The sequence below is a fragment of the Mesoplodon densirostris genome, chromosome 2 (genome assembly GCF_025265405.1).
Source record: "Mesoplodon densirostris isolate mMesDen1 chromosome 2, mMesDen1 primary haplotype, whole genome shotgun sequence".
In the NCBI taxonomy this organism is placed as follows: domain Eukaryota; kingdom Metazoa; phylum Chordata; class Mammalia; order Artiodactyla; family Ziphiidae; genus Mesoplodon; species Mesoplodon densirostris.
In genome coordinates, this window is record NC_082662.1 from 46,989,047 (window position 1) to 47,009,108 (window position 20,062).

The 20,062-nt window shown below is 53.4% G+C and overlaps 1 protein-coding gene across 3 annotated transcripts in view; it reads right to left on the reverse strand.

Annotated features, from left to right (window-relative positions):
* SSBP3 (single stranded DNA binding protein 3) overlaps positions 1–20,062 on the reverse strand; it is a 165,318-nt gene that overhangs the window by 42,515 nt on the left and 102,741 nt on the right. For all 3 annotated transcript variants that reach the window (XM_060089852.1, XM_060089853.1, XM_060089854.1), the window contains one exon: positions 7,353–7,442. In XM_060089852.1, the coding sequence (XP_059945835.1) occupies positions 7,353–7,442 (90 nt within the window). The remainder of the gene's footprint in view (positions 1–7,352; positions 7,443–20,062) is intronic.

The window sequence follows — 20,062 nt, forward strand, 5'->3', positions numbered from 1 at the left end:
AACCTTTTGTCCACGGTTGCTAGGAGCCCCGGCCGGTCATCTGCCGCTGGGCAGACGTTAGGCACCAGGCTGGTTGCCGGGCGGGACGCGAGCACAGACTGACCTTTGTGGAGGTAGTGCTGCCAAGAAAGAAGTCCTTTTTCCCCCTCTCTCCTGCCCTGGCCTTTCCACATAGGCCGGGTGAACGTGGGGCGAGGTCTGCGAGTGGGTCCACAGCCCGGAAGGGAGGAACAGCCCAGTGCACACGCTTCAGAGTGGCAGGGGTTCAGAAAGGCCTCTCGGGCACCCCTCGCTAGAGTGATGAGCAAACTAAGGTCCAGACGGGAGGGTGGCCCCCCCAAGGACACACAGCAGTTTGGCAGCAGCGGGGCTGGACTCAAAGCAGGCGTCCACCTCCCAGGGTAGGGGTCTTCAGGCTTAAAGGTTGCCCCTGGCTTCATCTCAGTAACGGGAGGGGCGTTGCGAGGTGGGGGGGTTCCGCTGCTGCGGGCAGCGAGTCAGCTTGGAAGAGGCGGGGGCTCGGGGTGGGAACAACAAGCGCTCCCACCTCCAGCCATGGCCCAGGGCCCAGCGTTTGTGGCGCCCCGCCTCCGCTCTAATCCTTCTCAGCGGGGGTGACCCTGCCTTCTGTCAGTCTGGAGGCAGACAGCAGGGGGAGGGGCGGGGACGAGGACGAGGGGGTGCTTCTGTCCCCCGGAGGACCCGGCGTGCTCACGGGGGACACAGCTCCTCTGTCCTCTCCCACGGACCGGTGCACCTATCAGACCCCCTCCACCTCCAGGGAAGCAGACAGGGCAAGGGGCTGGGGTCGGAGAGCCGGCCCAGAAAGGGGAGGAATCTGCTCCCCAGCAGACAGGGAGTTCATCCAGAAGCTCTGAACCCCACCACCCCGCCCAGGCCTCTCTTCCCTGAGAAGCACTCTGGCCAACCTGGGCCTCGCTTTCCTCTTCCAGACCATGGGAATGCTAGCAGCTCTCAGGCCTACCTAACAGGCAAATGAGAGAACAGAGGGGCACCTTCGCTGATCCGGAGGGTGTTCCACTGGCAACTATGAAAGGGCTTCGGCCAGTTCCACTTTAGGACCTGGGAGCACGGCTGGGGAGGCCAGGGAGGGCTAGCCTGGGCAGCCACGGGACCACATATGGGGTCTTGTCCCCTGCAGAGGGAAGGCTCCAACAGGGTAGGAGGTACCGGAGACTCGGCAAGAGGCTGACTCTCAGCCCCACACCTGCCTCCTGCTCTGCCCTACCCCGCGCCTCAGTCCAAAGCAAGCCTCCTCCTGGCCCTGCTCCCCGCGCCCCCCGCCCCAGCTAAAACATCCAGCGAGGGGTCACCCGTCGGGGGCAGGCGGCACCAGCCACCGCACTCAGTCATCACTCCAGCTCAGCCCTGGCCACCTCCCATGGGGACCAGAGCCTGGGCTTCACACCTCCAACGCTGGCCAGCCTGCCATGAGCCCAGCCCCTCCAGGCCACCGGTGCTCTTCCTGGGACCATGTCACTCCCCTTCTTAGGGACCTTCCACAGCTCCCCTCTATCTTTAAGTTCAAGTCCTACGTGTGTCTGTCTGGACTTCCTGCCATCCCAAACTTGCCCTTTCACATCCACGCCCAGGCACACTGGCCCCTCCGTGTAATCACCCCTGCCTCCTTCACCAGACAGTCTGTGTGAGCCACTGAGGGCAGGTTCCCTGGCTGCCTCCTTCGTCTGCAGTGCTCAGCACGGCTGGGTGGCTGGGAGGTCGCTGAGCCCTTAAGAGACCATGTCTGGCCAATGAGCTAACAACAAGCCCAGGCCAGGCCTCACATGGTTCTAGCCTCAGATTCACCAGCTGTCCAGTGGGGATCTGGGCCCTCACCCATCAAGTCCTCCCTAGTAGCAGGCTTTGAAAGCCACAAAAACAAGGTGGTTTAATTCTTCCCAAGTCTCCCCTAGTCCCAGACTTGCCCTCATCAGCACAGAGTAGTCCTTCCTGTTGCAGCAGCTTTCTGGCAGGAAGAATGTCAGCTCACTCTGCTGCTGCCTGCTTCCCGCTGGACAGGAAGGCAGGAAACGGCCCAGCTCTTGCGAACTGCCCGAGCTGCTGCTGCCGGCATGTTCTCATTTGCTGGGCTTTGATCTTCCCTGGAAACACATCACCCCACCCCAAGGCTCACAGTCCTCAAGGCTCTCTGCTGGGCATCTAGTCTCTGCTTGGTTACCACCAGTGTCAAGGAGCTCACTACTTCATCGTTAAATTAGCAGGTGGTAGAAATGTCTTCCCTACAAAGACTTCAAGTGGTCTCCCTCTCCTTTTCTCAGAAGGATCTGCCATCTACGGGCTGACCTCACAGAGGCAGGGCTGAATATCTTCTACATGGCAGAACTTCAGATACTTCAAGTCAGTCATCAGAGCCCTCCTGAGGCTGCTTCTCTCCCAGAGAAACCCCAGCTACTCCAGTGGGAGATAAGCAGAGAAGTGTATCCTATAATCTCAACAGCAAAGGACCAAGGTCATGTGTACCTCTCTCCCTCTTATTTCTGGATCATTTCTCTGCTTCCTGGGCTATACACATCATTTGTTTCTTCTCCTCTCTCCCCCTGTAACTGACGGGGAGGGGTTCTCTGGGGCAGACCTCAACCTCCTTCAAAGGTGGGTGGGCTGGACCAGCAGAAATGAGGACTCACTGGAACAGGGGATACGTCAAGCCCTACATGTCCCCCACCGTGGCAGAAAGTATCTGGGCATGTTCAGAGCAGGAGGGGCTGGGCTTGGCAAAGGGAGCTGGGTCCCCCAGGGCTGTCTTTTCCAGAGAAGACACAGTCTGTAGACCTATGACTTCTGCTGGCATTTGAATGGAAACACTGGCTTCTTTTGAGAGAAGATGGCTAGAGTTTCTCCTTCTCCTTCCATTATTTCCCCCCTCCCTTTTCTCTTGTTCTCTATTCTCTCTTCTTCTCCTAGACAATCAGACATGTATCTACATTAGGACCCTGACTGCTGTGGAAGAACACGAGGATCAGGAACCAGGAAGCTGGGTTTAGGCTCTGATTCCAGACCTCGGCTGATAACTTTGGGCAGGTCATTCACCTTTCTGAGTCTCACTTTCCCAATCAGCCATGCCTCCTCTGCAGAAACGCTGTGATCAGAATGAAAGCAGGCTGCATGTCTAAAAACACTTCATAACTGAAAACAATTATTGGAATTTAAAACAAAACAAGAACAAAAACAGCCTGTACCCAATGATCCCTTCTCCGTGACCCCCTGCCCTCCTGCAGTTCTCTAGCTCTGGACCTAGAAATCCTCATTGGATGGCGCCTCCCTTCAAACCACCTTAGGGCCAAGGAGCTGGGGACCCACCCAGACCAGTAGGCCTGGCCAAAGCCAAGCTGAGTTTGCCAGATGTGCAGCCCAACTGACTTCAGCTGCGTGAAAAAAAAAAAATGCCACTGCTTGATTATGTAAAATCCATCTGGATCCAAAGCAGAAAGTCCAAGTGGGAAGGGCCCTCAGAGACCATCTGGTCCACCCTGCTTTGTCTACTGCTGAAGAAACTGGGGCCCAGAGATGGGGAGCAACTTGCCCAAGGTCACTCAGCAAGCACATGGACAAGCAGGGGGCCAGAACACGTGTCCTCAGGCTCCAGAACTCCAAGTCCTTCCCCACTCTCCACACCACCACCCCTGGACCCGCCTAGCCTGGTCAGAATGCTGGACCTAGAGCGTGGGGGCCGGTTGGGCTCCACTCCTAGTAACACGAGCAACACAAACTCAGTTCAAACATTTCCTGGGTCCCCAGTGCACACCAGGTGCTGGGGATGCCAAGATTGAGGCGGTCTTTTTGTAAGGAACACAGAGAATTAGAATGTCCTTGCTACGGTCTCCCATGACCCGTAGAACCCCACAATATTCCCCAAGAGTGAGGTGTGGCCAGGTCAGGTCCCAAAACATCTCCCCGTCAGCCCTCAGCTTGCTACCAAACATATCTCATGCCACAGGACCATGGGCACTGTCCACCTCGGAAGCCCCAACACCGAATAAGGAAGAGCAAACAGATGCGACCTAATGTGAAGATGGCCAAACCTTCTGACCCCAAGTGGAGCCTCGCAGCCTGGCAGTCAGAGGCCTGAGGCAGGAAGTCCTCTGTGTTGCTTCTAAGGGGCCAGGAGTGGGGGTGAAAAGCTGGTCCCTCACACCCACCTTGGAGTCCTCAACTAAATTTAGCACCAACTAGGGTTAGAGTCCTGACCAGAAAACCAGGCTGGCCACCTTGGGATAGGGTTTGGCCAAAGCTGGATCAGCCAACCCAGGCTGCCTCCTTGGTACAAAGCCCCTCCTGCAGCAGAGCTGCCTGCCAGGCCGTGACCAAGTAGGGGAAGAAGTGCAATTGTTGGCAGGAGATAAAACCCTCGATACCATCTCTATTTCCCTTCTAATATCAGAGTGGCTGCCTGTAAGGTGCGCGAGGGTCAGGGCCGGCAATCAATAGCTAATACTCCTGTTGGGAGCCGGCCTGCTCCGGAAATGGGCAGCCACTACCTCCTTGCAGGGAGATATCCTTTCCCCGCAACAGTGACCCAGCCCGAGCGGTTCAGCACCCTGACCAGGAAGGACCTCGTCCACCTTCATCTGACTGATGGAGAAATGATGCCCCTTGGGGTGGGAGTAGGGGTAGGGGTCTAGCCAAAGTCACCCAGGAAGCAGAGAGGCTGGGACACAGCCCCCTGCTCAATGATCCAGCAAGCTCTTGATGGTTCACCCTGACTGGGTATCAGAGAAGACCTCAAGTCAAGAGAGTGGGTCCAGGAACTCCCCTGGCGGTCCAGGGATTAAGAATACGCCTTCTAATGCAGGGGATGCAGGTTTGATCCCTGGTCAGGGAACTAAGAACCCACATGCCGCGGGGCAACTAAGCCCGCGCGCCACAACTAGAGAGCTTGTGCGGGCTGCAACCACTGAGCCCACATGCTCTGGAGCCCGCGCGCCACAACTAGAGAAGCCCACGCCCCACAGCAAATGAGCCCGCGCGCCGCAACGGAAGATCATGCATGCTGCAACCAAGATCCCACGTGCTGCAACTGAGACCTGACACAGCCAAATAAATAAATATTAAAAAAAAAGGGGGGGTGGATCCGAAAGTTACCTCTGTTTGATGGTAGCTGGTAGTGGCTAAATAAGGACAGGAATCAGTCTGGGCTTTCTGACCACACACCCCTGAACGTCACATGGGAGGGCCTGAGAAGTATGTCTGGAATTAGGCCTTAACCATGGACAATTGTACCAAAGCAGGAAGTTGGGAGTTGCCCACATATCAGGCAGACCTCTCCTTGCCCCAGACTCAGGCCAAAGAAGAAGACGATGGCCTATTTTAAAAAAATACAGCTGGCTGTTGTCCACCTCTCCTGCCACAGTGGCCCGCACTGGGCACCCAGATGCCAGCAAGCAGCCTCAAGAGGGATGCACACAGGTGGAGCCTGGTACTTGGGTGAGCTCTGCCCACTAGGCAGGAAAGCCACATCCGCACTATATGAAGGGCAGCCACGCATCACTGGTGAGGATATGTGAGCCTGGGAAAGAAGTCCCAGCCAGAGAGAACACCATGGGAAAGACCAGCAGCTGGGTGCAGAACACCCGTCTGCAGTGGCCAGGAAGATGGCGGCCCCTTGGCATGGATGACCCTCTCAGGCAGTAGCCCCTTGGGTTTCTCCTCTGGGGGAAAGGGAGAAGCCTGTCAGGCTCCTGTGTTTCTTGGGTTCATGGGTTTCCAAGGCTCTGAACGTCTCACTCTCTCTTGGAAGTCTGGCCCCTCTTCCCAATGTCTGTGGCCTTACCCCAAGCCTCACCCGAGGCAATGCCTGGTCTGGTCCAACCTGAAGCCTACACACCCATTTCCATCCCTGGGACAAGGTCCCAGTGTGGACCGTATGCTAGGAATGCACATAGACACATGCATGGCCATCCAATGTCTTGAGTTTCCATCCCTAAATCCCTCTCACTCCTCTCACCGCCATCTTGGTAGGCGACCTGCTGTTTCTGGTGGAGAACACCCATATTTCACTGATTCCCTTTCCTGGCTGGTAAGCAGCATGTCCTAACCCTCCTCTCCTGGGAGTTAAACATCAACCATAATGTGAGACCTTGCAAAGCAGAAGTGTCTTCCAGGTCACCTCTCATCCTGGGAGGAAGTCACGTTAACATCCCCAAGAGGTGCCTGTCCCATTTTTGCTAAGATACCTCCAGCGCCAGGGAGCCCCGGCCTCCTGCGGCCCACGGCTCACGGCGAGATGCACACAGAGCGAAATTCTGGCTGTCACCAAGCCAAAGGCTCCTCAGACTTTGCCTCACTGGTCCCAGTTTTGAATTCATGAGCTACACAGAGAAATCTCTGCCTTCTCTTCTAGACAACAGCTCTTTCCATATCCTTATCTGGAGGAGCTAACCTTTCAAAAGGTGTGGGGAACTCAGGCAGATTCTCAAACCCGGCCGCAGACAGGTTGGAAAGAATGTCACACTCAAGAGCTTCATCATAAAAGTTCCTTCCGGCCCCAGACGCCGATCTCTCTCTGACGGCCTTTCCCAGTCTCAGTCTGGTTTAAGTCCAACGAGTTCCCGGAGGGGACAGCGGAGATGGAGGAGGAGGCAGGGTAAGGGTGAGGCAGGTGCACCCACCCCAGCAAATCAGAAAGCCACCACCCCACACCCCGCACCCAGACAGCCCAACAAGGTGTCTTTCAGAGAAGACCAGGCTCTCAACCCACATGAGAGCTGCTCCTGCCTTGGCGGGCAGAGCACGGGCACAGATGCTTGTGGGACGCCGTCTGTGATCACACTTGGAAAAAATCAAGTGGTTAACCAGAGGGAAAGGATTCCCAGACCTGCCAGGATGGTGGGTTTTTTGGTTTTTTTTTAAGATTATGCTTAAGGTTTGTAGTTTGGACAGGCAAAGTAAACAATGACAACGACAGCAGCAACAAAACAGAAACAAAGAACAGTTTACTTGTTTAAAAAAGAAAAAAAAAAGCCTTTTGTTAAAAGACAGCTCTACAAGGACTTGGAAGCAGCCCGCCACCGCCCAGACCAGGGGCGGGCTGTGTCGTGAGTGCGAAGCTGGTGTGAAGAAAACAAACTCCGGCAGAAGTGACACAGCACATGCAGGAGGGTGTCTGCTCTCCGTCTTTCTTTTCTCCCCTCCTCGGTTTTTGGAAGGGGTGGAGAGAGGGATGGGATGGGAAGGGTCTGAACCAGCATAAAGCAACTGTATTTAGACCATGGCAAACTGAGCTACCACTTACTTCTCTCTCTCTCCCTCCCTCCCGCCTGCCCGGGGCCTGGCCTGGAGTGAAAGGAGCAAAGGACGGAGGGCCCAGCACGTACCTGAAAGAAACCTGGCGGGATGGGGCCTCCCGGCATCCCATCGTTGGGGGGAATGTTGCCAAGCACCGGGCTCGGGGCGGCGGCTGCACTCTGTGGGGAAGAGAAGGTGGAAAGTGAGAGGCTGCACCCACATCGAGAGATGGGGAGTTCCCACCCCCACCCCACCCCCATCTACCCACGTCCTCCACAGACCACCCCCCCAAACACCACCTTCCCAGGTGTGTCACTCAGTGGGCAAAGGATGAACTCTCTGAGCCTCCATTTCCTCATCTCTAAAATGGAAGGCCCACCACGTGCACACACCCTGCCAAGCAACAGTAGCTGTTATTAACCAAGGATGCCCTGGCTTCCCCCTTGGCTGCTTTATGAAGCTCCTTCAGGGCAGGCGAGGTGCTTCATAAATGCCTGTGCCCTCTCCAAGAGGCTGGCATGTTGTACAGAGGAGAAGATCAATAAATACCCACGACTTAATGAATAAACAGACAGCCTAGCCGGGAAACGTCCCCAGAGAGGGTGGGGGCAGGCAGGCATGTTTTTGGCACCGTCTGGGTCCTGGGTGCCGTAGATGAGGTAGGCCGCACGACGGGGAGACTGTCGTTACTTTTCCTTTTAAATGCTGCTATTCTGGCATTTACCTGGTACATCTGCCTCAACAAATGCCTCCCGGGGTGAACAGACGTTGCTCTTCCCAGCCTGGCCTCCTTCCAGACAATCTGTGTCCCACCTGTTCACGTGGCCGGCATGTCTGTGCCTGGCCCTGTGCTCACATGGGAGGGTGAGGCTGATCAGGAAGCCCCAGGCCTGACTGGCCCACCTGGGCCCTGCTCCTCCCCACCGACTCTACACCTCCCAGGGGCTCCTCCTGCAGGAAGCCCACCTCCAACCCCCAAGGTTCCCACACCCCACCAGGACTGAGCCTCTGAAACTGAATCACCAATCATCTCCCAGGGGTCTGACTGGTTCTCTGGGACGAGAGCGAGCCCCTCGGGGTCAGGAAACGAAACGAATGCAGCCTGCCATCAACACCTTGAAGGAGTCACTTCTCTTGTCCCTTCCTCAGCCAGAAAACAGGACCCAGAACTCCTAACTTCCAACTTGGGTGGAAGGGAATAAGGGAATATGTGAATCCCCCAAACACACTGCATGCAGCAAGAAAACAGACAGCCCTGGGAATCAATACATTGGGGTTCAAGCACTATTGCCTGTACTAGCAAGGGACGACGAAGGCAAGCCACTCAGCCCTTCTGCACTCGTTTCCTGTCACTGTGGTCCTGCCGGCTCATAAGGGTTGGGGAGGATTAAGCAATGGGATGGGCTGTGTTTTGTAAACCAGGAAAGCTGGTAATGTGGAAGCAAAGAGGATTCAGCAGGCCCACAGTGGCTGTTTTAACAGACCCCAGGTAAAAAACAGGGTGGGATGGGGCTGGCTACTCCGGCCCAACCTTTCAAAATGATTCTGAGTACAGAAAAGCAACACTCCCTGTAAAGAGATTCTGCCAACTATCCTGTAATGTGTTACGAACACCCCAAAACACCAGGATCAGGTCTTCCCGTTCCCACCTCCTCGGCTTGGAGGAGAAGCCACACCTAGCCAGGCCGAGCCCCTGCCCCAGGACTATCCAGTATGAGGGTCGCCTGGGGGAATATGCCAGGTTATCCATTAGCTGCATTGTTTGTGGTTGGTGGTTCTGTGAAAATGCAGCTTTTCATGATTTACAGCCAACGATTACTCCCCAGCAGCAGAAGCAGAAAAGTTTTTTTTTTTTTTTAAATAGGGTGAGGTAAATATTCTCCTATATTTTCTTCAAGTTCTTTCAGAGATCGGTCTTACGTTTAACTCTTTAATCCTTCAGGAACTTATTCTGGTAAAGAATACGGATTTTACTCCTCAGTCAGTTGGCTCAGTACAATTTTTCCCACTCATTTGAAATCAGAGACAAAAATTCTTACACAGGCATGGGTCTGTTTCTGAGCTTTTAAAATTCTGTCCTAATTCTGTCCATTCTAATGATCAGAGTTTTACAATGTATTTAATTATCTCCTTCAATTCTTTAGTGGAAGTTTTCTTGTTTATTTTTATTTACTTACCCCCCCCCAAACTTCCTATTGTTTATAAAAGTCATCTTCCTACCAAAAGAAAAGAGTTCTTATATATATAAAAATTTGGAGGAGAACTGACACCTTTTCCAAACAGAGGAACCCTCCCAGGGTGTGATCTTTCTCCAATTATTCACATCTTTGTTGAAGTCACCAGTCAAGCATGGTGACTGTACCAACGACAATGATCAGAAAGGCGGGTGGCGATACGTCTGGGAAAACCAAAACCCTCTCTGGCCCTGACTAAACGTTTTATTAGGCAAATGTGGCACTGACTTGTTCTCAGGGTGAGGATGGAGAAGATGGAGCTCCTGGAAACAGTGTGAGAAGGATGGAGTGGATGGCCCAACCCTGGGCAGGGTGGATGGCGGGGGCCATCTGGCCTGATGCTCAGAAACGAGCAGGGTGTTTTCACACCATCTCTCCCTGAACCCCCAGGTGGCCTTCTGAGGCAGACACAAGAACCCCTACTTTACAGACAAGAAAACAAATATCTATACGGAAAGCAGGCTGAAGGTGGCCTTTTTCTACTTCTCCTCCTTAGAGTCCCCATCTACTCTTCCTCAGCCTTCAGCTCAGAAACTATGATTTGTTGGGTTTTTTTTTTGCGGTACGCGGGCCTCTCCCGTTGTGGAGCACAGGCTCCGGACGCGCAGGCCCAGTGCCCATGGCTCATGGGCCCAGTCGCTCCGCGGCATGTGGGATCCTCCCGGACCGGGGCACGAACCTGTGTCCCCTGCATCAGCAGGTGGACTCTCAACCACTGCGCCACCAGGGAAGCCCCTATGCTTTGTTTTTAAAGAAAGATCTGGAAAGCTTCAGCAACTCAGTTCTTTAAATTAGCATTTAACGTTTAATATAAAACACTTGCCTATTATAAAACATAGCAAAGTAAAAAGAAAATTAGTCACTGTATTTTGTTAAATAATGTCATAAGCACTTGTCCCCCTCTCATTAAATGGCCAAAGAAAACATGATTTTTCAATGAGCCTAATATCATTATTCAACCAATTTAATTAACAGGGCATTGCATCCGTGCTTGCTAACTTAGTAGATACAAAATCATATCTTGGGCTTCCCTGGTGGCGCAGTGGTTCAGAGTTCGCCTGCCAATGCAGGGGACACGGGTTCGTGCCCTGGTCCTGGAAGATCCCACATGCCGTGGAGCGGCTGGGCCTGTGAGCCATGGCCGCTGAGCCTGCGCATCCAGAGCCTGTGCTCTGCAACGGGAGAGGCCACAAGAGTGAGAGGCCCAGGTACAGCAAAAAAAAAAAAAAAAAAAAAAAAAAAAATCATCTCTCTTTGGTATTTTGACTTAATCTTTTGGATCACCAACCTTTTGAAACGGTTTACACTGGCCATTTAGTAAAACAAATGGCAAATCATTCATGTCCTTTGCTATTTAGTTATTTGACTTTTTTCCTTAGTGATATATAAGAGCTCTTTATATATTAAGGATATGACATATAGATATCTTACCAATTTTTTCAAAACCTCTTAAATGAAAACTTGAACCTGGGCTCATGACTTACTAGTCTCCCTCATGCCAAGATCTCATTTTCCTACGAAATCAGGAGTGAGCCCGTGGTCCTTTGAATGTCAGGGCTGGAATAACCATGGTTCTAAGTAAATGGATAGTATAATTCATTGACATCTGGGTGGAGGATGGACTTTTGCTATCCTCCAATGAAAGGAAGCTCATGTTAATGGTGACTCAAGTGTCAGGAAGCTGAGGAGATAACTTATCCTTATCCTTTAAAGGCTCTTCCAGCTGCAAAATTAAGTAGCTCTTCAGTACTTAACTCTGTGTCCTAAAGCATGACAGTCATTGCTGTTCTTTGATTTTGAAGTGAACATGTGCTCCTAATGGAAAACTTTCAAAAGAGCAGAAAAGGACAAAGAACAGAATGAAAGCAGCAACCAGTGTTATAGGGTTACAAAAGGGTTAAGAAATAATTCTTGCACATAAAACCCAATCCAAGGGACCCCCCCACACACATCCATCAACATGACACTGCCCTCACCCCACTCCTCAACAGCAGGGGCTGTTTTACCCATTTCTAAGACCCAGCACAATGTGAGGCATACAGCAGGTGTTCAATAAATGATGACAACTTTTTATTAGTCAAAGACCGGCTCAAACCTGGCCATCTGAAGCCGAGGCCTTTCTGGATTGCTAGGAATTGGCCTCTCCCTGCGGTTTCCAACTTGGAGTTAGAACTCCATTAAAGCACTCAGCAAAGCGTCTCATGTGAGTTTTCTCTAAAAACACAAAACCCAAACCGAAACCCCGTGACATTCACAGAGGCCTACACGTCAGGGCTGCGGTAGGTTCCCAGGATGGAACTCCCCAGCTGGAGCAGGGGAGGAAGGAGTCAGAAGCCAGAGACCACCTGCGTGGGCTCGGGTCCTGGCTGGGAGCCCGTGGGCAAGTCCCTTCTCTCTCTGGGCCTCAGTCCTTCCACGTGTCGAATGGTGGAATTGGAGAAGGTGACCTCTAGGGCTCTTCTTCCAAGGTGCTCTCCCCAGCCCAGTCCATACACCCGGGGTGGGGCAGGGACTGGAAACAGCAGTTCCTGCATGAACAGGAAGACCCTGAATTTTAACTTCTCCATTCATTATAGAACACTTAGAAGTCAAAACTTAAAAACCTCCTAGAAACCTATTGTTATCGAAGTCCACAGATAACAGCTGATGACACTTGGGCTCTCCCCTGCACCAATCGCACCCCCTAGGAGCCCCCTCACCAATCTTTACCCGTATACGCATACGTGCATACATGGACTAAAATTTAAAAAGCAGAATCAAATAGGGCACACAGTTTGGTAACTCAGGCATTTTTAAAAAACGAACTAAAATTCTTTTCTAAATAGAAAACAGGCCTTGCACTGAGCAGTGTGGACCACTCCAGCCAGCTGCCTCCTCCAAGCCTCCAGGATACTGTCCACTTGGAAAGCCCGAGGTGCCTTCAGACATCTGCCTGAAGCTGTGAAAATTCCCCTCCCTGTAAAGTATTTTATTTTTGTTCAGAGCCAGGGAGACTTCCAAGGAGGGCTCATCCTACAACTTTCTCCCTAAAGAGTAGGGTAGTAGGGTTTCTTTATGATCCCAGGGCAGTTACACAGCCACCGGGGCTTAGGGGTTCCCTGCAGCCCCTCAGCCTTGTTTGTGTGCTCCCGACACACGTCAGCTGGTTTCACACATGCCACTCCACCTATAAGCCTCCCCTGCCATCCAAATATGGTTGTCAATAGTGAGGGGAGATCCAGACACCTCCCCTGGAGGTGTGCCCCAGAATAAGCACATCTCCCCCCACCCACCCTTCCCCCCACCCCGTAGAGATGCAGGGCTCAAACCTGGGGCCTCGGGATCTGAGCTACTGGGAGGAGGCTTGAAAGCTGTGCTAGGGAATCTGGACTTGCTGCTCTAGGCAACGGGGCAGAGTTCCCAGCAGAAGAGGCCCAGGACTTCTGAGAAACCCACCTGACCCCATCTTACCCTGCGCCAGGCATCCCAATGCACCACTGACAACCCACCCACCACCACCAGAGTACCCAAGGCTCCACAAACGAATGGAATTGGCAAGTCCTGGACGTGGTGCTGGGCCTTTTCCTCACTCCGTAGCAAGGAGTCCCCTGCGGCTCAAGGAACAACAGGGTCAGTCCAGAGGGACCAAGGGACAAGCTCCCAGGAGCCTCCCACCTCAGATCTTGTTAGTATCTTGTGGTAGGTGACAAACATTCATGCTTCCTTCAAGAAGGGGAGACCTGGGGGATGTTCCCTACAAGATATTACCTTCCAGCCTTACCCCGAGACCCCCAGTTAGCCTCACTCACAAACTAGCATGGGAATCTCCCCACCCATTTTTATTCTTTTTAAAGTAGTTCTATGCACATGAAACTCCTGGAAAACTGAATAAAAACATGCTCAGAGTGAACGGCAGGACTCCTGCCAGGTCGGCCAACCCCTCCTGACTGGTTTACAAGGCTGCAAAATGGAACTTTGTTCTGCAAATCCCCTCCCTCCTCGCCCCACCCCAATACTCAGGCATGTAGCAGCACGGGGCCCACATGTGAAACCACCAAGTGTAGCCTTCCTTGACTGAAACTCAACACAGGCCACGTGGCCAAGCACTCAGGACACCAGAGGCACGTGGTGTGTGGTGTGTGGCTGTGTGCTCGCAGCTGGGCAGTGGAGGACTCTCAGGGGGGCGGGGGCACTCCTACACTGAGAAATGAGGCCCTTTGAGGGATGCTCGTGTCCCGGGGAAGGAGGGATGCTTACACAGGTGTCATCAAGACAGAGGCTTCAGCATTCTGTGCAAAATATTGGAGTGACCTGGGGTCCTCTGGGCCAAGTTTCCTAGAGGGAATTTTAGCAGTATCAACCGACTGAAGATGTAGCTGAGGGAATGGAGGGAATCTCCTCACCCAGACGGAAAGGCCAAGACGGACAGAAGCAAGGTCAAAGGGGAAGGTAAGGAAGAGGCCTCTTGCTTTTGTGTGCAGACCGCAGAAGGGAATGTGTTTGGAGAACAGAGGCTCTAATTCTGCAGCTTGGAGAAAACACAGAGCTGTTGCTACGTGAAGAGACAGAACCAGCTGGCATTAAAAATAGGTTCGGATGACACATAGGAGTGAGCGACACAGGGTCCCTGCCTCCAAATAGCCAGGCGGTCGTCACATGCACGAAGGAATGGGCGTCTCTCCCAACCGCCGAGGGATGGCCCTGGGTCCAGAGGTAGATGCTCCGAGCCACAGAAAGCACAGGAAGCAGTGGGCCACGCCACCTCAGGGTGGCTCAGCGGGGACAGGGCACAAGCGCACTCCAGGTCAGAGTACCTGGGTTTCATCTCTACTCGGCCACAACAGAGCCATGGGGACTGCCTCAGCCTCCCCTCTGAAAGCGGGAGAGCTACGTTACCCAGCACTGCCAGGCATTTTCTGGGGATTATTAGGAGAGGAAAGAGCCCTGGACAGAGGGTCCTAGGATCAGGGTTCCAGCTCAGGCTGCAAACCACCTGCTGTGTGACTAGGGCTAGCCTTCCTGCCCCCGGGCCTCTGCTCAGCTCCAAGCAAGGCGGCTGAGGTCCTGCCGCTACAGTGAACCAAGTGGGCATCACACTGAGCTCTCAGCCAAGCAGCCCGAGAAAGGGTGACAAAAGCCCCAGCTCGCACAGCCAGGCCATCAGGCCCAAGTGAGGGCTGTCCTGACACCAGAGCTTCTTCCCCAAAGTCCCCATCTCACTTCTGTCTCCCCTGAGCAGAGAGGATGGATGCAGGAACGCAGAGAGGGCAGAGAGAAGCAAACGCCTTTTTATCCTGATTCCAGAGACCAGGGGAGAGGGAGGGGGGTACGATTTACTCCTCAACACCCCTGGGAAGGTGTCACTGCTGTTTACCGGTAAGAAAACAGACCCAGAGAAGTGCCTTATCCTAAGTGTTCTAACTTTAGTCTCTCTGTCCCTCCACCCCCAATTTCGGCCTGAGAAACCCAAAAAATGCACCCCCCTCACTCTGCCACCACCCCCTGCAGTTCTCAAGGAGAGTTCTGTGTGCTTTTTGATGCTTATGAAAAGAAACGACAGACATCATTACAAACATAAGGTAAGCACAAGGCATTCTCTCCATCTGAGATCATCCACATGGTTTTCTCCTCCCAAAGTAGACTGGCCTTCTAACCCTGCTGCTTCTGGCAAATATTTCACCGAGCTGGCCTCCACTAAGGGTGTGCGTGTGTATGTGTGCACGCGTGTGTGTAGGAATGCAAGATCTCGGTGAAGAGTCTGTTGGATCTAATAGGCAAATTACCCTGGGAAGAGAAGGAGAAACAAGGGAGGTGGGGAGTTTAAAAAGGTTACGAGTGCTTTATACATGTCCATGAGTTCAGCAGACACTGGCTCCTGGGCCGCCAGGGATGCACTGTGCCTGCCGCGGCGGGAGATGACAGAGGCTCAGCTCTGCCCTTAAGGTCTAAGGGATGAAATGAGTCTCCGCGAGAGAACTGAGGGACGTGGGAAGGTGCTCCGGGGGCGGGCGCCGCGAGGCGGGGATTAGGGGGATCAGGGAGGCTTTATGGAAGAGGTGGCACTCAAGCCAGGGCCTTAAAGGACGGCAAGCCTCGGAGATGCAGGTGACAGGGAGGTGAGAGATTACTGCTGTCATCTTAGCCCCCCCCGGAACCAGGCCTTCTGATAGCTTCTCCTTCAGAGCATAAATCCCGCCAGGCCTCCGCCCTCCCCAGAGCTCCACTCCATCTCGTTGACGGGGTGGGCGTGGGGCTACCCACTTCCCCTCCCCCAGAGGGGGGCTCTTCCAAAGAAGGGGGGCCGGCTGCCCACCCAGCTCGCCAGCTAACCTTGGTGCAGCTCATCCCCATTCTCCCAACAACCCGGCAGGGACTACAGATGAGAAAACCGAGGCTCAGGGACTTGTCCAAGGTCACTCAGCTCGGAACAGGCAGAACTGGAAGTCAAGCCCAGACCTTTTAGCCGTGTTCTGGCTTCTCTGGTCTGTTTTGAAACTGACGCTTAAAGATGCTGCCCAAAGGGGTCGGGGGAGAGGTCCAGGCTCTAGGCCCAGCCCCTCCATTCTCCAGCAGCCGGGGTACACAGGCACCTCACTTTACCTTTCTGAACCCTTCATCATCGTCTATTGGGGGGGGGGTGTCTCTACCCTGGGCAGGGGTGCGGGGAACCTAAATATGACTCCTCAGATAAGGGGCTCAAACTCCTGAGCCAGCGACACAGCACCAGGTGGAAGACAGGCACGCTTGCTTTTTATGATTCCATGAACACGGGGCAGGCGAGGGCATGGAAAGGGTCAGGGCCATCAGAGGACAACGTCCTCGGCTGGACAGAACCCAGTCTTCTAAGGAGCGACCTCTCTCTACTTTTTTAAAAAATGAAACAAAGGCACCCCAGTGGGAACATTTCCAAGAGGAAGAGAAGCTGGCTTCTCTGTGCTGAGAAGATCACGGCCACCATACCACCGGGCCCTCCCCATCCATCCCAGGAAGCACTCAGCTTCTTCTTGGAATTGGATCAGAGGGCATCGCTTGTGTGAGAGGTGGAGCCCGTGTAATTAATACCTGGTTATGCTGCGGATGCCGGCCAGAGTGCCCTCCCCCGTGTGCAAACACCTCCCCAGCTGGGCCGCGTGGCACAGGGCGCAGGTCCTAGGCATGTACACGTGAGACAAGGGAGATTAAGGGCTATAGGTCCCCCCTGCAAATGAACAGTGAGGAGTGGATCAACAGCACGCTGTTTGTACAACGCTGATTTTCTTCTTAAAGAGAGATGAGCTTCAGGCCCTGGTTTACACCATTAGCAAAACACACACACATACACACACACACACACACACACACACCCCACTGTCTTAAAGGAGCCTCTTACAACTGCAAACATGTCATAGTAGGCCAGTGACAGCTCCTTAACAAGAACACTGGCATTGCTTCTGCAAAGTGGAAAATTCCCTGGCATGGGCCTGCACACATGCTCAGTTCCAATGACAACTTAATCCTGCCAGGACTGAGGTGTGCAGGGAACAAAAAAAACACCCACTTTAGAAACTTTCTTTTTTTAAGTGTAAGAGAAATCGTTAAAGGTGTGGCCCCTGGAACACCTTTCAAGAATGGGGACCCACACTTTGCTCAGCTGGCACCAGATTCAGTAGGGACAGAGTCACCTTCCCTCAGCTCAGCCTCTGTTGTGGCAGGACAAGGTGCACAGTCTGAAAAGTTCACCCGGGTCCCCTGACCTCAAAGTGGGGAAGTTTACACTTGGCTGGGGAGGGGTGTGTAAACGAAGGAGCCGGGAATCCTTGGGCTCTCTTGACGGGCCAGGAAGGTCTGCAGGCGCAGGGGCTCAGCGCTGAGCAGATGCCGCCTAAGCTTTTAAAGCGAGTACTAATTGCGCTAATTTAGCTAACAGTCTCTGTTTCGTCCCCCATGCCGGTCAACCAGGGTCCTTTGGTACTGCTGGAGAGATGCAAGCTGTTGGCCTTACTGTTATTTTGTCAACCACAGAACGACTCACTGGAGTCATTAATTGATTTATTACTGCTGCCTGCTCAGAGGGTTTAGCAAATAAGGAATGATGCAGGTCACAACACAAAGGAAGCTGGACCAAACAATGCCACGAGAAGCGGGGCACTTAGAGTCTGCCGCTGTCCACTTGGGCAGCCCTCCGTGCCCAGCTGTCACATGGGGGACAGAGCTGCTGGCTCTCCTGCCTGCAATCCAGATGCCAGCCTGCCTCCAGCTCAGGTGTCAGTACTGCCCACGAGGCAGAAGGTGGAGAAGCTCATGTGGAGGGCTCCTGGGGCATCTGCCAGGCGAGGTCACCAGCAACTGGGTTGCAACAGCTGGGCCTGCGGCTCGGCCCTCCAGGACACGGGGAAGCCAGGGAGACGGCCTCAGCCAGGGCTCTACTCCTCCGGAGAGGGCATGCTCTGGCCACACCTTCCCTCTCTCCCTGTACTGCCCACAGGAGTGACAGGACAGCAATAGCTGACAGTAACACGTAACTCCTAATGCCTGGCCCTTTTGTACTGATCTCTGATACCCTCAAACTCCTTGCGGGGGGGTGCAGGTGGCATTATCATCCCTATGTTACAGAAAACTGAAGCTCAGAGAGCTGATCTGCCCATGGTTCCACAGCAGGCCAGGAAGTTAGCAGTCCTGGGATCTGAACCCAGGTCCACCTGACTCCAAAGCCCACACTGCCTCCCCTCTGTCAAATTCTTTAGCTGACACAAAACAGCACTACAGCTTGGCCTCAATGATAACGCCCCAAAAACTAGCTAGGTGAATGAGAACAGGGCAACCCCCGCCCCCTTCTCGGAGCCCCAGGTGCCTCATTTATAAAACGAGAGGGTTAAGGTGGGTGAGCCCTGAGGCTACACGAGGAATGAGATCACAGAACTCAGTCCCTTCTACTCCCCACCCACTGCCCTGGCCCCCTGCGATGCTGACCGGTTGGCTGTGCCATCAACACATGCCTAGCGCTCCCTTCCTTCTGTGAAGGCTCCTGCCTTCCCTACGGTCTCCCCTGCTGCTCTACCTGCCCTTCAAACCTAAATGCAGCAGGTACAGGAAGTCTTCCCAGGACAAGGCCAGGCACCCAGTAGGTGCACAATGAAGGTTTGCTGCACTGGATGAGACTGGAGAAAAGTACCCGTGTCCTGCCCTGCTCCCAGTCCCCAGGGCTCTGAACAAACACAGGGAGTGGTGTTGAGACGAGGGAGCCAGGACGGGCATTTACAGAACTGTTAACACCCCCAACAAGAGGATTCACGAGGTCACAGATCCTGGACACGTCTGTGTGTGCATGCGTCTCTCTCTGTCTCTGAGGCAGGAACGGTGATAGCTCTGGAACTCAGTGTCCCTAAGGAACCAAACACAGCCAGTCTGACTGACTCAAATTATGTGATTACAGGTATCAGCCCCTCAAAGACAATTCATACCCCACGCTGCCTGGTGGCATTCTAGAACAGAGCCTACCCTGGCAAGCTTGCAGGAGGCCCTCTAAGGGTGGTGGACTGTTTAATTTGCTCCAAAAGTGATGCAGAGGGGCTAAAGAGGTAGGTCCTGCATGAACTAAGACGCACGCTACTTCAGTCCTCGACACAGCCCGGCTGACAGAGCGGGTTTCTTCGGCCTGTTGAGGCCTGGCCGGAGCGCTGCAGGGCAAGGTGGGGCTGCCCTTCGGAGGTCGTCACAAAGAGGTCCACAGATATTCGTTGAGTGTCTACCAGGCACACAAGGCAGGGCTTTCTTGTTAGCATCCCCGCAAAACGGGGCCAGAGCGTGCAAGGGCACACTCAGCCTTTTGGAACCTAGTGAGAAAACTGATAAGGGGGTAGGGCCAGGAGCCCAGCCTGGAAGGACCAGAGATGACCTGACCAGTCAAAGGTTTCAGAGGGGCCAGGGGACTTTATCTACTGCGACTTCTGACCCAAAATTGGCTTCTGAAACATACACGAGATTTCCCACAGTGGTCCACCCCCAACTCCCCCCATCAATCCATACGGTACTGAAAGCACAAAGGAAGGTCTTTATATAGAGAGACCTTCATCAGGGTCCAACAAATTAGATCTTTTAAGTCCCATTAGAAAAAGAATAACCTATCACTACTCACATATATTTAGTACTCTCTAGCTTACAAGGCCTTTCTTTCACCCAAAGTCACTTGATGGATATGCTCGACCACCCCACCGCACAGGCCGGGCCCTCTCTCTGGAACACATTCCTCCGCTCTCTCCCCCGGGTGATTCCTCTTCGTCCTTTATGTGTTCCTCATCACTGCACTTGTCACATCTGACTGTTAATTCCTTACTAAATTAGCCAACTGTCTTTGCAGGGATGGGGGCCGGAATGGTGTGCACAGCATAGAGAAGGTGCTGGCTCAGTAAATATTTTTTGGATGAATCAAGTTCTTGCAGGAATCCTGCTTATCAAGAATAGTCGCCATGTCCACAAGGTCAAACTGCAAGACCTGATAACTCAGTCAGCAACTAACTTACCATTTGGCTACATCCATACAATTACCTTCTCCCCTCCAAACAATGATCACACATACACACGCGCGCGTGCGCGCGCACCCCACCATC